The sequence below is a fragment of the Mus musculus genome, chromosome 2, assembly GCF_000001635.26.
Source record: "Mus musculus strain C57BL/6J chromosome 2, GRCm38.p6 C57BL/6J".
In the NCBI taxonomy this organism is placed as follows: Eukaryota; Metazoa; Chordata; class Mammalia; order Rodentia; family Muridae; genus Mus; species Mus musculus.
In genome coordinates, this window is record NC_000068.7 from 24,333,209 (window position 1) to 24,358,437 (window position 25,229).

The 25,229-nt window shown below is 43.4% G+C and overlaps 1 protein-coding gene across 4 annotated transcripts; it reads left to right on the plus strand.

Moving 5' to 3' along the window:
* The first annotated feature begins 3,651 nt into the window (after nucleotides 1-3,651).
* Nucleotides 3,652-18,283, plus strand: Il1rn (interleukin 1 receptor antagonist). 4 transcript variants are annotated; one of them, NM_031167.5, is made up of 5 exons: nucleotides 3,652-3,784; nucleotides 12,312-12,363; nucleotides 14,258-14,346; nucleotides 15,308-15,420; nucleotides 16,207-18,283. In NM_031167.5, exons 1-5 carry the CDS (start codon nucleotides 3,775-3,777, stop codon nucleotides 16,420-16,422), a joined length of 480 nt encoding a protein of 159 aa, NP_112444.1. In that variant the 5' UTR covers nucleotides 3,652-3,774; the 3' UTR covers nucleotides 16,423-18,283. The 4 variants fall into 4 exon arrangements, with proteins under 4 accessions (NP_112444.1, XP_006497790.1, NP_001153034.1 ...); XM_006497727.3 differs by lacking the exon at nucleotides 3,652-3,784 and adding an exon at nucleotides 11,903-12,019 and having other exon boundaries at nucleotides 16,207-18,277; NM_001159562.1 differs by lacking the exon at nucleotides 3,652-3,784 and adding an exon at nucleotides 12,083-12,160.
* Nucleotides 18,284-25,229: the final 6,946 nt, after the last annotated feature.

Below are 25,229 nucleotides of genomic sequence, written 5' to 3' on the forward strand. Positions count from 1 at the left end.
TGACTGACACTGCAGCAGGCTGTGCAGACTCCATAGACTTACCTCCACCCAAGGGAAAGTACTCAAGAGTGCAGTCATCAGAATTGTGAAATAAATTCACCTCTTCCCAAAGCTATGAACACCATAGCAGGAAACAAGGTGTGCTTGGGATTTCTTACCCTTGGCTGCAAAAATGGGAGCTAAGCTCTCAGTCTCCACGTGACTTGGGGTTTCTGCTGCTGAGTCCAGCCCATTTCCAGACTTCCTTTTGGGAAAATAGAGAAAGCCTCTCTTTGTAAGCTTTAGGGCCTCTGATATCAGAAGGGACCTCATCTGAAATTGTTTCAAACAAAGAGAGGGGTTCTAACATCTAAACCTCAGTAGCTGTCTCTACTTTCCTGATGTTTTTCTCCTTGATACCTCTGGTCTCCACCTTCCTTCCTGTGATGGTTTGTATATGTTTGGGCCAGGGAGTAACACTATTAAGAGACGTGGCATTGTTGGAGTAGGTGAGACACTGTGGGCATGGAAGTCAGTATTCTGCTAGCAGCCTTCAGAATGAAGATGTGGAACCCTCAGCTCTGCCTGCACCATGCCTGCCTGGATACTGACATGTTCCTGCCTTGATGATAATGGAGTGAACTTCTGAACCTGTAAGCCAGCCCCAATTAAATGTTGTCCTTATAAGAGTTGCCTTGTCTGTTCACAGCAGTAAAACCCTAACTAAGACACCTCCTATTGATCCCTCTTCCCCTTTCCATACAGCAAGCTAGTAAGGAAAATCACCTACCTAGGGTCCTCCGTGTTCTTTTTAAGTTTCCCCATAGTCACAGGTACACAGATGTCTATAGTCCCCAAGATCATAAGCACCAGTTATCCACTCTTGCCAGTCTTAGTACTGGGATACCAGACTTCATGCTTCTTAGGTTTTCTTAACATTCTATACTAGAACACTAATCTCTTCAGAGCTTTGGGTCATGTGCCTTGAAAAGAGTTAATGGGTGGGCAATGGGAGACTGAGGTTCTCATATGTCATCCCTCCCCCAGGGTTAGGTCACCAGTCCTTTTGGGTCTGATCAAACTGTAATCCTCTGGACATGGCTGAAAGCCTAGTTCATTCTCTTGACAGGACTGAGCATGTACCAGGCTTAGGCTTTCTGATTATGTAGGACAACTCTTCAGTTCAAACCTGTGATAATTTTAGCTAATACTTCTGTATCTTCAGAGGACTGGTTCTAGAAATCTCTGTGGATATCAGAATCCATGGATGCCTAGCTTCTTGTATAAAATTTACAAAGTTCCATAAAGCTTAGGTACATCTTCCTGTATACTTTAAATCCTCCCTAGATATATAATACTAAATTCAATGTTAAGTATTATGTACATAGTTATATTGTATTAATTAGGGAATAATGACAAAAAAAGTCAATATGAAGGTGTGGGTGCATTTGCTCGTGTGTGTGTGTGTGTGTGTGTGTGTGTGTGTGTATGTGTGTGTGTGTGTTCATTTGTGAGTGTTCAGACAGGTACACAGTGGCACATTTGTGGAGGTCAGAGAACAATCTCAGGTAATGGTCCTTGCCTTCCACCCCATTTTTTGAGAAAGTGTATCTTGCATTTGCCACAGTATATGCAGAGCCAGCTGGCCAGCAAGATTTTAAGTGATTCTCCTATCTCTGACTCCCATCTATAATAGAAGTATGCTGCAATTACAGATGTGTACTACTGTATCTAGTTTTATTAGAGTTCTGGGGAATCCAAACTCAGGTTTCACAGCAAGCACTTTACTGGCTGAATCATCTCTCTAGCTCCAAGAGACATTTAGAAAAAAATCTGATCCATAGATGGTTGAACCTACAAGTTCAGATCCTGTATCCACAGAAACTGGGGCCAGTTGTAGTTACTATGTTCTAAACATCTTACATGTGTTACTTCAGTCTCCCTCATAAGTCACTCCCAAAATAAGGTGACAAGAGCCCGATCTTCATTCAACAGATGTTTCCAAAGTCACCAAAATACAGTTTACAAAGCTGATATTTGAAGCTCTGAATGCCAGACCTTGCAGTACCACATGACCTCCTCTTGTCATATCAGATATGCACACTAGACAGGCTCCCCCAACAACTTCCAGACTTCCCTCCCAGAGCAGCTTCCCAGGTTTGCAAAGCTGGAGTTTGTAGAGTTTCCAGGTTTGCAAAGCTAGTTCCTGATTCTTCACAAACATTTCTCTACAAAAGCTCCTTTCTAATTCCTAGTTAAGGCTGAAAGACCTAGACAGTCTAGCTTGGTAAGCCTAAACTAACAAGAGCAGGAAGTTAGGGCCCAATGGGAAGTCCCTGCGGTTCAGAGTGCCAGGCAGGGATCCTTTCTCACGTCAGGGCCTCAGTGCCTCCCACACACATGTCAGTCCCAATAGAGAGACCTTGGGAATGAGTCCAGATGAACAAACAGCTAGAGGAAAAGCAGGGGACTTTGGCCAGGTCACTCAAGTGAGGGTGAGCTGTCCTGTCCCATCCGCAGAGACAGACTTGCAGGTGGCAAGATTACAGGCAGCATTATGTCTGCCTGCCTTCTCCTTCATCTTTGTATTAAGACATTGCCTGGAGCAAGGCCTGGTTTTAAGTGCACACAATTTATAAACCATTTTATGGTCTGCATATCAGTCTAAGGCTGGGCAGGGAGTGTCAGGTTGTTTTTGCTTCCATTAAAGTAAGGCCTAGAGGGGAAAATGACATGCCCAGGCTCTCTCAAAGAGTTACTGTCAGCCCAAGGGATCACAGGTTGCTGTTACCCACCTATCTGCCTAATGGTTGTTAAGCACACAAGAGTTGTCCACTCCTTGGTGGGAGGGCACAGAGGCAGGAAGCCAGAGCAAGTTGTTTCTGAGCTGCAGAGGAAGAGGAGTCAGAGAATTGAGAACTTCCAGAGAAAGTTGAGAGAGTGCATCTGGCCTTCTGGAGTCAGTCTTGACAGTGGCGCATTGGTGAAATGCAAGCATACTTGGAAAATGGGGTAAACCTCTAAGTGATGCTGTGATCACATAGTAGTAGTAGTAGTAGTAGTTAGCATAATACTCAGATCATTAAATATCCCATCCCAAGTCATCTTCCTTGCTGTTTCCTGTGGTTGTAACATTCTTTCCCTTCCCCAGCTCAAATGCCACCATTCTCAAAGAGGCTTCCCTGGACACCTTCGAAGATATCTGCCTGGGTACCTCATAGACATTTGATTTCTCCTGTGACCTTTACCCCCATAGAGAATTAGCTTATTTTATTCTTTCCCTCTCCACTTTCTCTCATTAGAACACAAGTGGCCTTTGTTTGGCTTGCAACCGGTGTTTGTGAGAGCACTTGTAAGTACCACAGGCAGGACTAAGTCAGAATGTGTTTTAAACAAATTTATGCACACATAATGGTCTCATAACAGCTGGGTTTGGGGTGATACAAAGGTCCCACCTCATAAATCCAGCTCCTTTCCCACATGTGACCTCCAGGTTTACATATATAAGAACCAGTTTGGCTTCTGCTAGACTGAGTCACGCCTCTGGAAGCTGGGCCTGGCTTGGCTTCAGTCATCAGCAACCAACCTCCTAGGGCTGACTGGCCTGTGTAGGAGTATGGGAGTGGCCATCTCCCCCCTTTTATTCTGCTTAGGTAGCTGGGAAGGAGGGGCAGTTCCACCCTGGGAAGGTCTGTGCCATAGACACTGCCTGGGTGCTCCTTTATACACAGCAAGTCTCTCTGGAGTGAGACGTTGGAAGGCAGTGGAAGACCTTGTGTCCTGTTTAGCTCACCCATGGCTTCAGGTAAGATCTTTGAGGTCATATGAAAATTAAGGGAGTAATTGTCCACCGCTAGTGTTGACTCAATGCTCAATGCCAGGTGCATGGAGCACTAGGCTATCAGGAAAATCTGGCCAATGGGAAGCCACAAAATCCCAGGAAACTACCTAGATATGCTGGGGCAGAGAGGGTATGCCCGATATGAGAAAAGTCATCATTGAATGGTGTTGGCCATTCTCCACTGTTTGTGAAAACAAGAAATAGATGAAATGTCTCTGTAAGATGGTGAAAAGAAGTATGTGTGTAATGAAAACTGTTGATATAAAGTCATCTGTGTCCAAGGTTGAAGTGTGATAGAGAAAGATAGAGTCTGCAGAGGAGTAACAGATTGACACTTAGGCAACATGTTTGCCATAGAGAATATAGGCTCAGGTGGACATTCTTAAAGGGAAAGCCAAATATTATCTGTGCTACTACCTGGTACTTCCAAAACCAGACAGAATCAGACACATTAATGTTACATGCTGGTGAGCATGTATTGGGTTGAACCAGTGCAAGCAAGCACAATATAGACACCACAGTCTCTGAAAGAAGGAATCAGAAACAGCATCAAAATCCAAAGAGATGGGAGCTTCCAAATGTGACCAAGCAGAAACCATGGCTCTAAGAACGGAGAAGTTAAGCATGTGACTTGATGGGGGGTGGGGCTTGCAGAGTAAGGACAGGAGCAAGGGTGTACCCTGTGCTTCCCTGGGACTTTACTGTCTCTCTCCATGGAGTCTGGCTTCTTGCCTCACAGATGATGCTTGTAAAGAAGGGAGGGAGAAAGAGAAGGAGAAAGCAATGGTAATGGGAAGTATAAATCCTGTTTAGGACCCGCATCTGAAGATAGTCTAAGAATGCTAGACACTAACATTGTCTTAAGATAAATGGCTTAACTTGGAATGAATCAATGGTGGATGTGACCATTCTTTTATTTACTATGGTCTCTTCCTGGGTGAGAAGTTCATTTTTGGCTTTTGTATATATTTCAGTTATCTATTTGTCTGTCTGTCTGTCTTATTTATAATCTATGAATTTGTCTATCATCCAAACTGCATACCATCTATCCAAATGGATCGTACCTTTGCCAATAATAACAAGCTAAATTAGCAAGTGACAGTCATTAAGTCATTGTGTTTGCAATTTGTGGCACCATCCACCAGGATTCACAATTTAGGTTTTCAAAGACTGAGGAGGTCACTGAAGTATAGAATGTTCAGTAATGAAGCTAAAATAGTCTTTGACAAACCAAGGCAGTTTGCCATCCTAGTCCATAACCAAGTAAAATGGCTTTCATTATAGCCTATACAAAGGTTTTAAATTATTTTCCTTACATTCCACATGCTTTTCCATATTTCCAAGCAGTTATGAACTAAATAGTTACTCCATAGGATAATGAGCCAGAGCCAAACATTTAAATCATAAGTAAAGGTCTTGCTCTTGTTGACCTTACAATGAAGCAAAGAAGGTAAACACCTGTAGCACAACTGTATGTTGTATGGGAAAGAACAAAAACCAGAATTTAAACCTTGCCTTAGACAGCGTCTAAAAGAAATGTAGTCTTTCTGGGCCTTGAGTTTTTTTCTGCAAGCTATCCAGGTTCATTCCCATCATGAACGTGTGTTCTATGCCCGGTTGGTGGGCTGTCTGGGGAATTTAGGAGATGCAGCCTTGCTTGAGGAGAGCATTACAGTGAGTAGGACCGTTTAACACCTCAGTCCACTTCCAGTTCATATCTGCTTTGTGTCTGTGGTTGAAAATGTGAACTCCCAACTGCCTGCTCCAGCCACCATGCTTTCCCTGCAATGTAGACTCGTATCCCTTCTTGAGCCATATAAACTCTTTTTTTTTCTATAAGTTTCTTCAAATTATGGTGTTTTATCACTGCAGCATAAAAGTAGTGAATGTGAAAACAGAGGTGGGCACAGCAAATGACAGCACAGCTGTGCCCTCTCTCAGAATTCCTGCCCATCTCCAAATTCTCTTGCCTTATGAAGTTAACCATCAGAGAAAAGAGTCAGCATGTACCTCTGAAAATGTAATAACTATAAAAACAATGACGTTCAGACCAATACATATCACCCGCACACCATGGAATTAAAAGCCATCTAGGAAGACTTAACCTCAGAAAGGATTCAGGGAAGGTTTCCTATCTGGATCTGGGAAGAAATTGAGCCTCTTGAAAAGCACTGATCCACAATTGTTGGTTTATGCCCTGTCTCCTGAATGACCTTTGCTAGCCATGAGAGTATACATGATCACCTTGACATCAGAAAGCTAGAGGGCTAAAACTTAGGTAGAAAGAGCCAGGAGCACAGATGTTTCCCTGGGGAGCTTCCAACAAGGTGTATTATTAAGATGAGCTCAAATACCTGACATGATTAGGAAGGATCAGATGGACAAAAAAAAAAAAAAATCAGGCTATACCCTCAGGTGTTCTTTTTTTTCCCCCTACTTCCTCTCATACTAGTATATTTATATATGACTTGGAAGGAAAAACTTTGACCCACTGTTTTAGTAAGAATTAGCAAAGTTAGGATAATATTGTCACAACTGTGTGGTTCATACCACACAGCTAAGCTATTAGAGAGTTGGCTAGAGGGCTACGAGGTGATTTTGTTACAACTTAGGGTGCATATTTATTCACCCAAGGCCAAATGCATGCATCTCACAAATGGTGCTTAGTGGCACAAGCTCAGCTCCAACAGGCAGGGGTAATGCTCACATCAGTATTCATTAAAGTTTTCTGGAAATATATATTCAAAAGCTCAAGTCCAAGTGAATCAAGGACCTCCACATAAAACCAGAGACACTGAAACTTATAGAGGAGAAAGTGGGGAAGAAACTTGAACATATGGGCACAGTGGAAATTTTCCTGAACAGAATACCAATGGCTTGTGCTGTAAGATCAAGAATCGACAAATGGGACCTCATAAAATTGCCCAGCTTCTGAAAGTCAAAGGACACTGTCAATAAGACAAAAAGGCAACCAACAGATTGTGAAAAAATCTTTACCAACCCTAAATTCAATATAGGGCTAATATCCAATATATACAAAGAACTCAAGAAGTTAGACTCCAGAGAGCCAAATAACCCTTTTTTAAAATGGGGTAAAGAGCTAAACAACAAATTCTCAACTGAGGAATACCAAATGGTTGAGAAGCACCTAAAATAATGTTCAACATCCTTAGCCATCAGGGAAATGCAAATCATAACAACCCTGAGATTCCACCTCACACCAGTCTGAATGGCTAAGATAAAAAACTCAGGTGACAGCAGATGCTGGCGAAGATGTGGAGAAAGAGGAACACTCCTCCATTGTTGGTGGGATTGCAAGCTGGTACAACCACTCTGGAAATCAGTTTTGAGGTGCCTCAGAAAATTGGACATAGTACGATCGGAGGATCCAGCAATACCTCTCCTGGGTATACACCCAGGAGATGCTCCAACATGTAATAAGGACACATGTTCCACTATGTTCATAGTAGTCTTATTTATAATAGCCATACACTGGGAAGAACCCAGTTGTCCCTCAACAGAGGAATGGATACAGAAAATGTGGTACATTTTCACAATGGAGTACTACTCAGCTATTACAAACAATGAATTTATGAAATTCTTAGGCAAATGGATGGATCTGGAGGATATCATCCTGAGTGAGGTAACCCAATCACAAAAGAACACACATGATATATACTCACTGATAAGTGGATATTAGCCCAGAAGCTCAAAATACCCAAGATACAATTTGTAAAATACATGAAGCTCAAGAAGAAGGAAGATCAAAGTGTGTAAACTTCTATTCTTCTTAGAAGGGGAAGCAAAACACCCATGGAAAGAGTTACAGAGACAAAGTGTGGAGCAGAGACTGACCGTAAGGCCATCCAGAGACTGCCCCCACCTGGGGATCCATCCCATATATAATCAACCAAACCCAGACACTTTTGTGGATGCCAACAACTGCTTGCTGACAGGAGCCTGATATAGCTGTCTCCTGAAAGGCTCTGCCAGGACCTGACAAATAAAGATGTGGATGCTCACACCTATCCATGGAACTGAGCACAGGGTCCCCAATGAAGGAGCTAGAGAAAGTACCCAAGGAGTTAAAGGGGTTTGCAGCCCCATAGGAGGAACAACAATATGAACTAACCAGTACCCTCAGAGCTCCCAGGGAATAAACCACCAACCAAAGAGTACACATCGTGGGACTCATGGATCCAGCTGCATATGTAGCAGAGGATGGCCTAATTGACATCAATGGGAGAAGAGGCCCTTGGTCCTGTGAAGGCTCTATACCCCAGTGTAGGGGAATGCTAGGGTCAGGAATTGGGAGTGGGTAGATTGGTGAGCAGGGAGGAGGGGGAATGGGATGGGGAGACAGGGTTTTGGAGGGGAAATGAGCAAAGGGGATAACATTTTAAATGTAAATAAAGAAAATATCCAATAAAGTCAAAGAAGGAGGAGGAGAAGGATTGTGGATCAGTAGCAGGGAGAGGAAGAGTTGTACAAGCTGCACATGTGGACCAAGACTGTAGGGGTGGTAGACACTGTGACTCATCCCTCCCATTTTGCCTGAAGTAAGGAACTATGCACAATCACTACTGTTTGAGTAATTCCCACGTGCCAGTACATCATCTCAGAGTCTTACTGAATTCTCATAGCAACCCACATCATGGTTTCCAGTATTAAACCTGGTTAATGGGTAATGAAACTGAGATCTAGAGAGTCTGGGCACCCTGTCTGAGGCAGTGATGTTTCAGAATGATGTAAGAGGATTGAAACGTGAGGTCAGCCCAAGAACTCCTTTCCTGCACACTCGGAAAGAACATACTGCTGGCCTTTGTGGAGGTGAGAGTGGTCATGGGAAGAAGGCACAGACGAGGGGAGTCTGGGAGCCCAATCTGTCCAACCTCTAGGAATAGTGTCTTCCCATCTGAATTTGGGCTGAGATCAGAGAAACATTACTCATCAGCTATCATGTGGGGGCAGGGGGGAAGGATTTCACTTGGATAGCTGTCTGAGGGCAGCTATGGAGCCTCGCCATTCACCTGCCAAGTCACATCTCTTCCACAGTCTTCAAGAATGTTTGAGATGATGATACTGATCAGATGTTCTAGCAAAGTCTCGCCAGTTTGCTAAAGTTTGGCTCCTTTAGACACTTATCCTCATTAAGAATCTCTAGTTTTCATTCACCGCTATATCAGTAGCCACCAAAACTTCGGTTTTCAAAAAAACAACATTCTATAAAAATCTGAAAATGGAATGAAAAGAATAACAAACCCTAATATGGTAAATTACATATTAAGAAACTGAAAGAATGTATAACTTAATGACATTCTTGTATCCTGCATATAGAAATCACATCACTTGTAAATATCATAATCACAGGACAATGTGATATAAATAATTTGTGCTTCACTTCAACTATATTGTCTTGTTTTTCTTGTGTTAATTTTTGTCTTCCTATGAATGCATAATTAATAAGAAGTTGAATATATTTAAGGCATAGGCTTAACATCGTGTTATAAGTTGCAGAATATTCACCATAATCAGGCTAATTAACACATCTTCCTCCTCACATAGATCCCATTTTCTTTCTCCTTCCTTTTTCCTCCCTCCCTTTCCCCTTCTGTCCCTCTCATTTTCCTTCTCCTTTCCTTTTAGAGGGGAGAGGTAGTGAAGGCTACTCAGCAACCACTCTTGCAAGTTTCAGTGTTTAGTAAACAGTACTATCACTGTCATAAGATCCTCAGATAACGCTCACCTTAGCAACTTGGCATACATTAGATCTGTGAAGTGGCACAGAGGCAGAAGAGAGACAGGCGTCTGCCCTTCAACCGATGGGGTAGCCTCTCTCCCTCAGAGAACTGGATGGTCTACCAGGAGGCAAAGATACTGCAATCCTTTATAGGGATGGGGTGGGGAGTTTGGGAACGAGGAAATTGTTCCTGCTGTAGTGGCCTACACATCTCTGGTTCCTGATGTTGTTGGCTCAAAGCCAGACAGGCTGTCCTTTCTGGGGCAACTGGTAACCGTTGAGCAAAGTCACCTGCACTCTCTTAGGAATCCTGCTACACATACAACTGAGGCTCCAATCCTTGCATTTAACTCTATGCATTCCTTGTCATCTCCTGCCTCTGGCAATTATCAACCTATTGTCTACTTCTGAATTTTAATGTGAATTTTATTGATATGCAAAATGTAGCATTTGTACAAATAAATAAGTAATAAGAGAGTCCAGAGTGGCTTCAAAAGCACATTAAACAAGCATAAGAGCTTCTGGGAGCAGGATGGCAGCTGCTTCTCCTTTCAGCAGCTGTGATAGCAACAGTTTGTACCTGATGACTAATAAACCTTTCAGAAACTTGAAAGCTTAATTAATTCAACAGTTTCTGGATATTGTAAATAACTAGACAAGTTTATGCACATTCCCTCTTTCAGCCAGCTTCACAAAAGATTTTCAAAACAAGAAATGAGCAAATAGAATAGTCCCTTGACTGTCACAAGTAGATATAGCATTTTTCTACAGTCACTCAAGAAAGATATGGACTTGCCATTTTGACTCTCAAAAATTATCATCCAGCATTGTAGTAGCAGACATGTCCCATTTTGTGGGGTGGGGGACAGAAGAACTTCTTAAAGACTTGATAGTTCTTTAGCTTTTCCATGAAAGGATTTAACTCTTTGAAGATACTCTGGTTTCTTGGGTTGAAATAAGGTCAGATGCATCCATTGAGCAGTGGTGGGCACACCTTTAATCCCAGCATGAGGGAAGCAGAGACAGGAGGATCTCTGAGTTCAAAGTCAGCCTGGTCTACAAAGAATGTTCCAGGACACCCAGGGCTATACAGAGCAACCCTGTCTCAAAAACAAAAAGAAAAAAGAAAATGAGGTCAAATTCATCAAGATCAATGAGTGCCATAAGAACTGGGGTTTGATCCTCTGCCATTAACAATCTCTACAACTTTTCCTAATGTCTCTTTCTACATCTCTTTAAAGTAGTGAGAGGTTGAGATAAGGTGACCACTATGCTCCAACCCAGTTCTGAAAATCCTCTGCCTGTGCTCCTGACAGCACTCTCCCTTGTTGGAACACACAAGGACTCTCTTCACCTTTTGATAACATAAACTAGGAAGAGCCTTACCTTTCCCCAACTGTCCAGAAAATTGTGTGAAGGGAACTTAATGTTTTTTAATGCTCACTTGGGATCAAAATTTAACTCCCTTCTTTCCTACTACCTCCAAGAAAGCCATGATCCTCCTCATTCTGAGAATAAAGAAGCAGAGACACAAATAAAAGATTTTTTCAAGGTCACACAGATGATAGTGACAAGCAGCAAAGACCGGTTGCTGCCCACACACTTAATCCACTTTTCCATGATTTGGGAATGAAGTCACCTCTAAAGGACTCCAACTTCACAGAGGACCACCACAATAGGCTCTTGTCTGCAAACATAACAGAGTATCATTAATGATGTCAGGGATTGATGGTTGCCCATGGGATGGTCTCAAGTTGGGCCAATTATTGGTTGGCCATTCCTTCAGTCTCTGTTCCATAGTTGTTCTGCATTTTTAGGGGAGACAAATTTTGAACCAAAAGTTTTATAGTTTTGTGTGCATTTGGAATGTAAATAAATAAGATAATTAATTTTACAAAAGAAACTTCAACTTTCCAGATGCAGAATTGGGAAAAGATGGCCAATTTTAACACACCTCTTGGGAGGACTTATTTCTCTAGGGCAGAGGTCAGCAAACTTCTACACTACGGGTGACCTTTCCTGTTTTGTAAACAAGGCATGTTGGAGCAGAGTTGACTTTTCTGGCTTACAAATTGCTTGTGAGCGCTTTTGCACCATGACAGCCGAGCTGAGTATTATGTTAGATTGGATAGTTCACAAAATACCAAATATTTACCATCCGGTTCTGGACAGAATGTTTATGTCTAGCCAACTGTCCCTTCTCCAAAGAACACAATAACAGTGACATGACACTGTCCTTTGTTCACCAGGCCCTATTGCTTGCCTTCAAATGAAAAGGGGACATTTCTATTCAGATCTGGTTTTTTTTGGGGGGGGAGGGGGATCGGGACAGGGGGATCAGCAAATAGACTCGGAGTACCTGTCATGCAAATGAGGGAGTCTGGTTTTCATTGTGCTCTTCTTCCCAGGAACACCATGAAGGGGAAACAGAGAACTTAATTTTGGGGAAATTACACAGGGTAAGGGGGAGGAGATCAGTTACAACACACCATTGCGACACTTTCAGGGTTGACAGCGACAGCAGTAAAGGTTTCTCTTTTTGGAAATATGAGGGTTTTTCCGCTTCTGACAGTGGAACGGAATGACAGCAGCACAGGCTGGTGAATGACTACTTTCTTTATAAGCAACCACCTTGAGCCTGAAATGGCAGTCGCTAGTCTCTATTGCCTTGCTGTGGCCTCGGGATGGAAATCTGCTGGGGACCCTACAGTCACCTAATCTCTCTCCTTCTCATCCTTCTGTTTCATTCAGAGGCAGCCTGCCGCCCTTCTGGGAAAAGACCCTGCAAGATGCAAGCCTTCAGGTAAGTCTTCCAAAGACACAGGATTGCATAGACCAAGGACCAGAGACACATGCCATATGTCCAGAGCATATGCAGGAATAGGAGATATATATACATGTATAATATATATAATGCGTGTGTGTATGTGTGTATACACATATGTATGTATGTATGTGTATATATATATATATATATATATATATATAATGTGTGTGTATACACATATGTATGTATGTGTATATATATATATATGTGTGTGTGTGTGTGTGTGTGTGTGTGTGTGTGTGTATCCTTGATTCAAGAACAGCATGCTAAATGCAGTCTTTAAGTCTTATGTTTTAAAATATTCCATGCATGGACAACAAGACAGTTAACTGTGCTCACTTTCTCAGACACCTAGATGTTCAGTAAGTGATGGACAGGCATCCGGGAATAATGCTAGCTTTGGGATCGAGCAAAGAGGAATACTTCAGCAGGACACAGTCAAAGGCTCAGACCAACAGTCTACACTCTGTATCTGTGTTGACTTGGAAGATATCTCTCGTTGGAGTCCCCAGTTTCCTTATCTGTAACATGATACTGCTCTGATGATAACCCCTTGTGTGCCTTACAGGGTGAACACTAAATACATGAGTGATACTGTAACCATGTTCTGAGACCTATGCTCTGAGAACTGTAAAGTGCCTGAAAAATAACCTGAGTTTTAAAAATTGGATCAAAAGCCTTGGGAGATGCCATCAACCTTATAGTAAAAATGGCAGGCCTCGATTTTGATTTTAAAATGAATAAAGAGATTGTTGGTGCATATGATCTGTTCTTGATCCTTCCTGAGAGTGAAGTCTGTGTTGAGTCACTTCCCCTTTGACCCTGTCTGCTTTGGATCCACAGCTGGAGGCTGGGACTCTAACTGTGATTCTATACATCTATCCCAAGGCAAGTCTGTCCCACAGATCCAGTAACTGCTTCGTGAGATTTACCATCATCACATCCTCTTAGCAGCCTCAAGAGAGGTCCCTGGAGTCCTGTTAGCAAGACTATTGAGTCCCTTGAGTTTGAAGCTCACCAGAGATATAGACACCAGTCACAAAGGCACAAATACTCTTTCACGTGCAGAGTACTTGGTTTGTCCTCCACCCATCCCTGAGCTCCTAGGCTGCTCCAAGCTACTCAAAAAGTCCTGTCAGCTCTGCTGACCAGGTAAAGAGATAAGGGACAGATCCAAGGTCATATCATCAGGCCTCTTACCACACCTCACAGGTGCCTGCCTCTCTGGAAGCCAGAGGGCCTTTCACCAAGAAGTCAGAGAGTAACAAACAGGCCCTGGCTGAGCTAGACAGGAAGCTGACTTATTTCCAAGGACAGCTGTCCCTGTCAGGCCCAGAGCAGATGGTCCCACAAGAGGTTTTAGTTGTAGACTTGCAGGTCTAAGTAGAGTAGCTTGAGGTAGGAGTAGTGGAGCCAGACTAGCTTGGCTACAATACATTCTAACCCTTGAACCTGTAACACTATGATGTGGTGGCCACGAGCTACAAGTGGCCATCTAAATTTACACATAAACGCATGAAAGCAGAAGAAAGTCCTGTACCTGGCAACTCTATTTAGTGGAGTGACTATAGGATGTGCTTGCATCGCCTAAGTTTCTATCAGATGCTGACGCTCTATAGAAAATTCTGCTAAAGTCATGGATGTCCATGCTGGGATTCTGAGGTGAGGAACAAGAAAAAGAGGTTTTCTGTTCACCAGATGTGAGAGATGGGCTCATTTCTTACATGGTATTTGCTTAAATCTTCCCATTTGTGTTATGAACTTGGTAAGTACGACACTTCCAGCAAGTCTAGATGTAAATTAGGTGACTCTGAGGAAGCTGGAAAGGGCTCTGTACTGCCTACTCCAGCTAGGCCATTTTGCTTTTCAGAATCTGGGATACTAACCAGAAGACCTTTTACCTGAGAAACAACCAGCTCATTGCTGGGTACTTACAAGGACCAAATATCAAACTAGAAGGTGAGTGGATAACAGGGAAGCTGGTGTAATATGGACATAGAGTCCTTTGCCCTGCTCCTCTGCCTGGAGGTGGGATGTCCTCATTTCTGTTGAGTTGGAAATGAGAGATTTGACCACCAGGGGACATATGGGAGTGGCCTCAAGAGAGCAGAAAAGATAAAGACTGGGTCACAATGCTCCAGGGACACAGCTGAGAGGAACAGAGGCCAGAAGGCACCTGGGCACCTCCTTAGTCCTTCTGTGCTGGTAGTCCACTATACCCCAGTGTTATTCGAACTCTACCCTTGCCCTAGGCTAATATAACATGTATGTGGGCTGGGTAGCATTTTTACTGTGGACACCACCCTCATCATGTACCCTCTAAACTAGGACAAAGCCACATGAACTTGGAGGAGCATTACCCACAGATTCTTCAGTTTTTCTTTTAGAAAAAATGAGGGCACTTAGTTGACAGAATCTCTGTTTGTGAGGGAACGAAGCATTACTTGTATCTCCTCAGGATCCCCCAAGCCTTCTGCTTTCCTGTATCACTCAGCAGTTATGCAACTGGCTTTTCCTGTCTTTCTAGTAATTCTCCCATGAACACACTCAAGCATAGAAGGTGCTGGCTTTCTATTGCTACCCAGTAACAGGATGGAAAGGTGAACTGTGTGGAACCTATTCATGGGCCTTGTGAGCTTTTGTGCCTCTGTCTACTAACAGCAAATCTGTTGACTTGGAGGTCTGGTTCACTGTAGAAAGTAAAGGAAAGTTGGGAGCAGTGTAGAATCTAGGAAGCTGGTCCTTACATAGAGTGTGCTCATTTGGATCTTTTGCTTGGAGGCAGACTAGAAAGATAGAGCCTTCTTGACCTTCTTGACCTTCTAGTTTTATAAAAAGGAAGACAGAAAATACACACAGACGCTCCCCTACCCTTGCCTCCTCTTCTCTCTTTCTGACACCATCCTCTACTCTTCTCCAGAAAAGATAGACATGGTGCCTATTGACCTTCATAGTGTGTTCTTGGGCATCCACGGGGGCAAGCTGTGCCTGTCTTGTGCCAAGTCTGGAGATGATATCAAGCTCCAGCTGGAGGTAAGAATCTGGTTTAGCTATCAAATCCTTCTAAAACCCAATGGTTATGACAACCTCAGGTGTTTCTCATAACCCTGAGCATGCAAAGATGAGGGAGGCTTTTCCTTCTTCACAGAGTACTATTTTGAGGTCACTCCTTAAGCAGTTTCCACAATGTTCTTGGTTGATATTGGGTGTCCAAGGTGGTTTCTCATTCTCTCAACTACCCTTTACGTAACTTCTTTGCATTCAGTCAACACTCTGAGCTTCCTTAAGCGTGGTGACCAACTTTTATGAGAGATTGTTCCAGAAAGATGAGCCTCAATGTGAAAGTGCTTATTAAGCTTGGGCTTATGTAAGTCTATTGGCAGAAGCCTGTGACGTGGTTGATATGGACTCATTGTAGAAAGGTACTGCACAAGGATCTAAACTTTAGGAGGAGACATGGTCATTAGAGGAGCACGACCTGAACCACCATGGGTCTTGTGCCTCCTAAACCAGTTGAGCCTACCTTCTTCTAGCAAGGTCAATTCTCAAGACTATACACTCCCAAGCATCATCTATGCTATTTATTATCTACGCTCCTAATTTACATCCCACACAGACCTGTGTCACTTACTCCTTTACCTAGTCAGTAGTAATGGGCTGTTCAAACATTATCTTGAGGGATTAGCTGGACAAACTTTTAATCCAACTGCAAATAGCCACAAGCATGAGTTTGTTGATAACTCTTACCAATGGACAGGAACACCTTTTAGAGGACTTTCTCAGCCCTCGGCAATTACCTGACCATTTCTTGACTTCCAGGAAGTTAACATCACTGATCTGAGCAAGAACAAAGAAGAAGACAAGCGCTTTACCTTCATCCGCTCTGAGAAAGGCCCCACCACCAGCTTTGAGTCAGCTGCCTGTCCAGGATGGTTCCTCTGCACAACACTAGAGGCTGACCGTCCTGTGAGCCTCACCAACACACCGGAAGAGCCCCTTATAGTCACGAAGTTCTACTTCCAGGAAGACCAATAGTACTGCCGAGGCCTGTAATAATCACCAACTGCCTGATCACTCTGGCCATCATTGGGGCCTGAGGAACAACTTTTGCAGGGTGTATGTACAGTAGAAGGAGACAGAAGAGTTCTGATGATAGATCTCTGCCTCAGTCTGTTGGCTGGCCTAATCCCCATGATGATTCCAGAATAATCTTGCAAATTGGATCATGGCAGGTGCTTGTTCAAAGCCCTTTCTTGTTGCCTCTGCCATCTGGGTGAAGTCTAGACCACTTGCTTGGCCTAGGTGTCTTCTGCTCTACCACCCACCCTACCCCTGCCACAAACACACACTTTTTTTGTTTTTGTTTTTTCCATTGTTCTGCACTTCCACAGTCCAGACCAATCAAGTCACTTGACAATATGCCCCAAGTGACTCCCTTACCCTGTTTTATAAACCTGTGCCTGTCTATGGAGAAGGTTTTAATTCTCCTTGTTATTCATTTTGGGCTTTTTGATGAAACCACCAGGGCATCACATATACTAAGCATGTGCTCTACCATCATGCTATGCTTCCAGCTCAGGGGGGCACTTTTAAGGATCTAGAAAACAGAAATTAAGGATCTCATAGTTATTTTATTAGGCCAGCCTTATTCCATGTCGGCAAGAGGTTTCTTGTGGAAATTATGTCCTTTCTGAGAGGAGCTGGGGATTAGATGCTCCTGCATTTGTGAAATGGTTATAAGCATAGAAAAATAGGTGGTAAGCTTTCCTTCTTTCCTTATTTTGTGTGATGCCTTAAACTGAAAAGTTAAAAATTGATGGATTGTAGCATTCCCATAATCTCCCCCTTCTTTTTTTTTCCTTTGGAAATGTCCAATAGTCTATATTCCTCTGTCCCGCCCAAACACCATCTTCACTCCAAGCCTACCACAGATGCCTGAAGAAGTTCCTCACTATCTGCAAATGTGGCTCTCAGGCCCTTCCTGATGTGATGAATGAATCTACTAATCATTTCTTGACCATTCATTTTATCACTTCTAACCTTGAAACATGTGGAAGTAGCTATGTTCCTGACTGTTTCCTCTGCCAGACAATGAACTCTGGAGATCAGGGAGCTTCGTGTGTGTGTGTGTGTGTGTGTGTGTGTGTGTGTGTGTGTGTGCGTGCGCGCGCGCGTGCGCACGCACGTGCATGCACATGCTATGTATTGGGTCCCTCCAAGGATGAACCCTCTCTTTGGCTTAGAAGGCACTCAGAGAATATGTGTTATTCGTGCTCACGGAAAGTTTCTTACTCATCCCTGTGACTTTGGCTTTATTTTACAATAAAACACTGAAAATGTCCACTTTGTTAGTTGTGAACATGAGCCCAGGCCTAAGGTGCTGGGAAACAGAAAGGGCGGGAGATTTTTCTTTATTCTATGGCTAGAAAATAGTTACCTCCTCTCTGAAAGTCTTCTTCCTCATTTCTGGGTAACAGAATATCAAACACCTTGCTTATAAGTTATAAAGTAGTGTTGTCCACCATGAACCCACCAAGTAAAAACAACCCAAATACCTATCATGGATGAATAATCATGCAAGTATCAGATCTGCACTCAATGCCACACAATGACAAAGATAGCAAATGAGCCACAGACGGCTCCACCCAACCCAATAGATGAACACTTGGTTCAAAATCACTAAAGCTCAAATACTCCCAGGTCAAACACCAGGTAACAAGTTAATACTCAACAAAGGGGGAAAACAAATGTTCCACTGAATCCTGTGACCCTGTGGGCGTGGTTCACCTCCTGTGTTGTTTGCCATGTGTGCTCAGGATGAGCTGATTAAAGCTCTTCTCAGGGGTTCAGTTTTCCCATCTCTGCTTGTAAATAAAAAGCTTATGCAGAATACTGATCTACCACTGCCTTTAATTGATGCAATACCCTTCTCTAATCAGTAGTAATATGGTTACTATTATCAGTCCTGGAATAGTTAGTGCACAATGACTCTATTTCAAAGCTTCCTTGCTTCAAGTATAACCCACAATTTGCAACCCCATCATTTGGGAATAAAATGACAGATCCTTGGGCTTCATACCAGACTTCCTGACTTAGAAGTTCACCTTAACAAGACCCCCAGGCTAAGCATACAGACTAAAATTTGAAAAGCACTGCTTTAGACAGGTATGGAGGTGCACACACTTAGACCCAGAACTCACAGTCAGAAGTGGATTTCTCAGTTTGAGGCCAGCCTGGCCTGGTCTACAAAGAGAGTTCCAAGACAACCAGGGCTAAACAGAAAAACTTTGTTTCAAAGAGAGGAGGAGGAGGGGGAGGGAGGAGAGAGGAAAGGAAGGGAGGGAGGAGAGAGGAAAGGAAGGACGGAGGGAGGGAAAAGAAAGAGAAACACTGCTTTCCCAAACTGCTGCCATATAGTGTGTAAGCTCTAGCACATTTACCAACAGATTAGCATAAATATAAATTCCTGTCTCCCCAATCTCTGTCTCATGACCATACCAAAACCTCCCCCTCTCGTTGCTATAGTTAGACTTCAGGTGTTCCTTAAGGAACTCTGAAAGGAAAGCTTTAGGCCACAACCATCTGCAAAAATGTCAGTCCAACACATCCAAGGGTCTCTGTCTCATGCATATATATATCAATATCTTGTGAATAGTAAGTACTCGGAGTTAGCCACTGCACACATCAGTAGGAATTCATGGATTAGGTCAGCCAATGAACCTGTGTGGACTGAATTGAGACCAGGCAAGGTTTGAAGGAGCTCATAAACCAGGGGAAAGTGGGGGACAGAGCAGAGAAAATGACCACCAGCTGACAGTAGCACTCAAAAGCTTTAGTGAGCAATGCTCTTTCACTGGTTCAAGGTGGATCCTCACCACCAGGATCTGCTCAAGCCTGGTGGGGCTCACACATAGAAGGGGAAGAAAGCAAAAGAATTCCCATGGTAGATGGGAGTTGAAGAGGAGATTTCAGTGCCTAAGGAATGTGTCTCAGAGACACATCAGGGAATCTCTGATTTAGACTCCAAAGGGAAACAATTTTGCCTAGGGTTTAAATCCTTAGCATAAAGTTATTGGGTTTAGTGGGGTCTGTATCTTGGTAGCAAATAGGTCCTTAGTGGGCAAACATCTGCTTCTTTGGGCTATATTTAAAACAACAAATGTGTAGACATTTGAGTTTGGCACAGCTGGGGTTTGGAGCTCTTGACTTTCACTGAAGAAACCACCCACATAGGTTCCTTAGCTTGCATTGAAGAAACCAGCCAATACACAAAATCCATCTTTGGATTTGAAATGGTACACAGAATGGAGCACAGCTCAGAAGGCCAGGCTTATGTAGCACATTCAAGGGGAAGTCTCCTTTCAGTTTCAATTAGGAGGCAGTAAAATGGTGAGACTGGTGTGAGTCTGACAAGAAAACTTAGGTTGTGAGGGTCGAAGGTGCTTTAAAGTATGTAAATGCAACTTGTAAAGGTATGAGAAAGTGACTTAAGGTGAAAAAAACAATGAACAACTCTTCATATTTCTTTCCCTCACCACGCTATTGTTATACTAAGACTTCGAAAGTTCAGAATTTTAACAACCAAGAGTTCTGATGAGCTATGTGTTGTAAATCAGGTGCTTACCAGCTGTCTTTCAGTGACTCAGCACCAGCATCTTATGTCATCACCCACCACTACTTGATGGGTCACATTGCCACTATCACTGTGAGTTCATATTTTCCTAAGTGACCCTTTAAAAGGTCCCAGCCACCCCAGATTGCTCCTAGTCTCTCTGTCTATCTGTCTCTCTCTCCCATGTCCCCACTCCAAGACAGTCTTTTGCCCTCTCCCTTCCCCCAGGAACCCTCTTGCCTTAGATCTGTTGCTGTGATTTCTAGTGGCACCCTTGGCCTCAATCCACCAACATGCTTTTCACTGCTTATCCTAACGCTCTGGTAAACACTGACTACTACTACCATAGTGATAAGCTTAAGATTTTAAATGTCCTTTGGTTGTCTTCTAAGTATTGACTTAAAAATTGTTACACATTGTGCCAAAAACATATCTTTTTAATCTCTATACACCCAGTCTTCTGGATAGAGGAAAGGGTGTTTGTTCATGCTTTTAACCAAAATCATTTTGGGGTTCCCAAGCTTTTACTATGATGCAAAGGCAAGAGTCTACTGTCCTTCCTACAATGTAGGCTTCAGTACAGACTACAAACTATGGAAATACTAACATACTTGAAACGTTTATCTCTTTTATAAACTAAAATAAAGTCTTGTAAGCTTAAGGGAATTGACTTGAATATACTTTTCACAGGTCAAACGGACTCCAGATAGGTAGTCCTGTTAACCAACAGCCTACATTTCCCCACCTACTGTCTACTCCTGAGGGTGGAATCTCTCCCCATTTTCATGGTCTTAGGACTCCCCTCCCCCAGCTACCAGGACCATGGGATTAAAAGTTTCAAATGTACACACTGAATAAAAATGTCCCTTAAACTCCTTAACTTTACCTTTACCTTCTGTCACATGTGTATGTATACATACACATGCCAGCAAGTTGCGTGTCCCTAGCCCCAGGTGAACTTGAGGAGCCTGGACAGCAAGTGAAACAGCCTGCTATTCCCAGACTTGGCCAACGATCCAGCATTTTAGGTGGAAATAGCAATGCCCTGATATCAGCAGGAAGTAGTCATAGAAGATTATGCCTCCCCTTACCATTCATTTATTATCAACCAAAAGCCTGGGGTGTTGTTTCAGCCCCCCATTCCCACCCCTCCTATCTCCCCAGACAAATCGATGAAATGCCTATTCAACATATCAAAACAGACCTGGCCACCATATTCTCCCAACCTCCCTCAGTCTCTACCTGTTAAAAAGCCTGTTAAAAAGGCTTGTATACCCTGAACTCTTCAACCCAGGGGACTGTGATTGGATAAGTGTGGCAAGGATGATGGGAGTACTGCTGGTGGGCCTGTGGCAAGGTGTACCACTGAGAAATAATGCCATGCAACAGATCTGGTGCAAGAGGTTTATTGGGGGAGAGGTGAGAGCAAAAGGCCATCTCAGAGTAGAGATGTGAGGTTGACAGGCAGACAGGGAGACAAGGAAGGTCAGGGAGAAAGGGAGAGAAGGAGGGAGAGAAGAAAGAGAGAGAGAAAAAAAGGGAGACAAGAAAAGGGACAAGAAAAGGCAATAGAGACAGAGAAGCGATGAAGAGAGAGAGAGGGGGAGAGAGAGAGAGAGAGAGAGAGAGAGAGAGAGAGAGAGAGAGAGAGAGAGATCTGGGCGGCTAGGGTGTGTAAACACAGCACCTGGCACACCTGGTGGTGTCATATGATGACATAAACTGCTGCTAGGTCCCTGAGGGCAGGCCAGCTGGGACACCTAGTTGCTAACAGGCTGGAATTTTCTTCCATATCTAATCCACACATTTTGGTTATCCAACCTTTTTTATACCTTTTGTCTCCAGGCTGCTGCACCTGGTTCCTCTCTCTTCCTTCTTCCTTCTCCCTTCTCCTCCCTGTCTCCCAACATGGTCCAGCTCAGCCTGGTCATGTCTACTCTGGACTCTCCCAGAAATCCCTCCGTCTGCCTCTGGCTCCTCCCACATAACTATAACGGTCATCCTCCTCTACAAGGCCTAGGAGTAGCCATGTCCTCTCCTCTCCTTTCCTTTTTCGTTTTTGTTTTTGTTTTTGTCTTTCTTTTCACTCAACTAAGAGTCAGAAGGGTCTCACATGGGGACAGAAAAGAACAAAGCAGGAACCCAGACAAGTGCCTACAAGAGCAATGGTACTTGCTTTTGTCTCTAGGCCTGATCAGTATTACATCATAGAACCACAGAAACCTGGCTCAGCAATCTCAAACTAGGCCAAACAGAGTGGTGCACTCCTATAACCTCAGCACTCTGGAGGAAGATTATGAGTTCAAGACCAGATTTCAAACAGACAAAACTCCAGAAGCGATTGTGAGGATTTCTAGCTCTCACAGTTCCTACTTCCGGAAGTTGTGGCCTTGGTCAAGCAACCCTGGATCCCAGGCCTCCATTTCCTCATTTGGGAAAAGGGTACTGTACTCTCTGTGTGTTAGGAGGCTGACCCGTACAGTTCCTTATCAAAAAGTGCAATGCCTGAGCTCTCATTCCACATGGAGATTCTAATTCACTTGGTCTAGGGGTGGCTTAGGGTGGAACAAAGTCAGGTTCCCCAAGTCGTTCTTGCCCAGCAGCATCTTTGACACAGAAGCTGGGAGTGTCCTTTTACTGCAGAAAAGGGCTTCTTACTAAATCAGCCATACCCTCCTGCAGTGCTCTCACTTAGAATGACTGTCACAGACAGTACTGATGTGTGTGATGACCTGGGTCCCACCCCCAGCTCTGATGGGTAGGAATGAGAAAATTGCTGATTCTTCAGAAGGGTGTGATACTACCACTTGGGTAGCTGAGACAGGAGGACTGTGAGTTGGACCCTACATGGATTGCAAACTGAGACAACTTTAAAGAAAGAGAGGTTTGATAATTCCCTGCTGTCTCAATCATAAGGTTGACTAAATGCTGGGTAGGAGGTAGGAGGCACAGCTAGAATAGGCATTGGAGAAAGCTGAAGAGATGGCTCAGAGGTTAAGAGCACTGACTGCTCTTTCAGAGGTCCTGAATTCAATTCCCAGCAACCACACGGTGGCTCACAACCATCTGCAATGGGACTCAATGCCCTCTTCTGCTGTGACTGAAGAGAGCAACAGTGTACTCACATATATAAAAATAAATAAATAAATCTTTTCTAAAAAGAGAAGAAAAAATGTCTTTTTTTTAAAAAAAAAAGAAGTTTCACAAGCATAAGCATTGGAGAAACCAGGATTGTCGATTACAGGGAGGCAACTCGAAGGGGGTGCTATTTTCTTCAATAGAAGCAAATAAATGGTGCCTGGACACCTGGAATGCTGGAGTAAGTGGTTAAAAGAATCCGGTGATCTTTTGTTATTTTATTAGAAGCCAACCTCCACCTGAATCCCCCCAATATCCTGAGAATTGTTTAGGGCCAGGCCTTATCAACAGTGACTAGAACTCATTCCTATGAAAGAGGCCTGTCTTAGGGTTTTACTGCTGTGAACAGATACCATGACCAAGACAGCTCTTATAAGGACAACATTTAATTGGGGCTACCTTACAAGTTTAGAGGTTCAGTTCATTATCATCAAGGGAGGAACATGGCAGCCTCCAGGCAGGCATGGTACAGGAGGAGCTAAGAGTTCTACATCTTCATCTGAAGGCTGCTAGCAGAATACTGACTTCCAGGCAGCTAGGGTGAGGGTCTTATAGCTCACACCTACAGTGAAACGCCTACTCCAACAAGGTCACACCTTCTAAGAGTACCACTCACTGGGCAGAGCATATACAAAATATCACAGGGGCCTGTGTGCTTTGCATCCCCCCCCCAATAGAGGACACAAAACATGTGCTTGTCACAGATCCTACACCCTACCCCTGAGATCTGTTTGCCAACCAGTAGAATTCATTTTTATTGTAAAGGTCACAGGTGCTTTGCTGCCTTGCTAGAGAGTTTCCTGGTAAATATGCCTAACACTGTGTAGTTATAACTGTCATGTGGAAACTTTTTTCAAAAGTTTTACTATGCTTTAATATGTAAGAAGAATAAACAGCAAGGGGTCAAACCTTGGAGGGTTTTTGGTTTTCGTTGGTTGATTGGTTGGTTGGTTGGTTGGTTTGTTGGTTGGTTGGTTGGTTGGTTGGTTGGTTGGTTGGTTGGTTGGTTGACTGGTTTAATTTGGTTTAGTTTGATTTTTTGAGACAGGATTTTCTGTGTGACAACCCTGGCAGTTCTGAAACTCGCTTTGTACACAAGGCTCTCCTCAAACTCACAGTCTGCCAGTCTCTGCCTCGTTTGACCCAGTGATTGCAGAGTTTCCTTCTTCAGCGTGTGTCTCCATCTGCTTGAGCATTCTAAGGCTTGTGGGGTACCTGACAACTTGGAATTTAATTTGGGTATATAGTTTAAACAATGTCACTATGACTGATATTAAATCAGTGTAGTTTTTGTAGTTTTGTTTATAAAATATCTAATCCACAGAAACAAATCTCAAAATGCTTTGTATTGAACCCAGTTATCTTAGAAAAGTATGGAAAGATTGTGAAAAAGAATCAGGGTTCTGATTTATGAAGTTCAATAGAGGAATCATGGGCTTTTTGGGGTCTTGATCACAAATAAGCAAGAAAAGAAGTTCAGAAAATTTCCACCAGAGGGCAGCCATCCAAAACGAAATCTTGGGTAGACAACTCCAATTAGCTCAATTCTCACCTCAGACTGAGTCAAAGTTTGTTTGTTTTTTTTTTCCCAGACTCCCCAGGGAAAATCTGCCCCCACCCCTCTTCTAGGCTTTCTTATTCACCAATCAAGCCAATTTAAGGTAGTTACTTGATAAAGTGCATAACCCCAACACCTCACCACCCCTCAGGACTGTGTAACCCAGGACGGCCCTATCCTATGGTTCTGTGTACTCACTATAGCTCTCTAGCTCTTAGCCCCCAATTCTCCTCTTTTTGTTCATATATTCTGAGAGGAAGCTGATATCTCTTCCACACCCACTCAAAGGATCAAAGGGACCTTAGGGAACCTTTGGCCATATAAACACAGAACTGTGTGTTCCAGAACAGAGCTTGGAAATTACAGTTCTAGCTGGGTGTTGCTTGAAGCTGTAATCCCAGTATCCAAAACTGGGATATCCAAACGTGAAAGCCTCATTCGCACCAGTGGGTTATATTATTGTTGAGTTTCAGACCCCAGAACAAACAGCTGAGATGCATATTTTATATACCAAAGCTGAACTAGCCTCCAGGC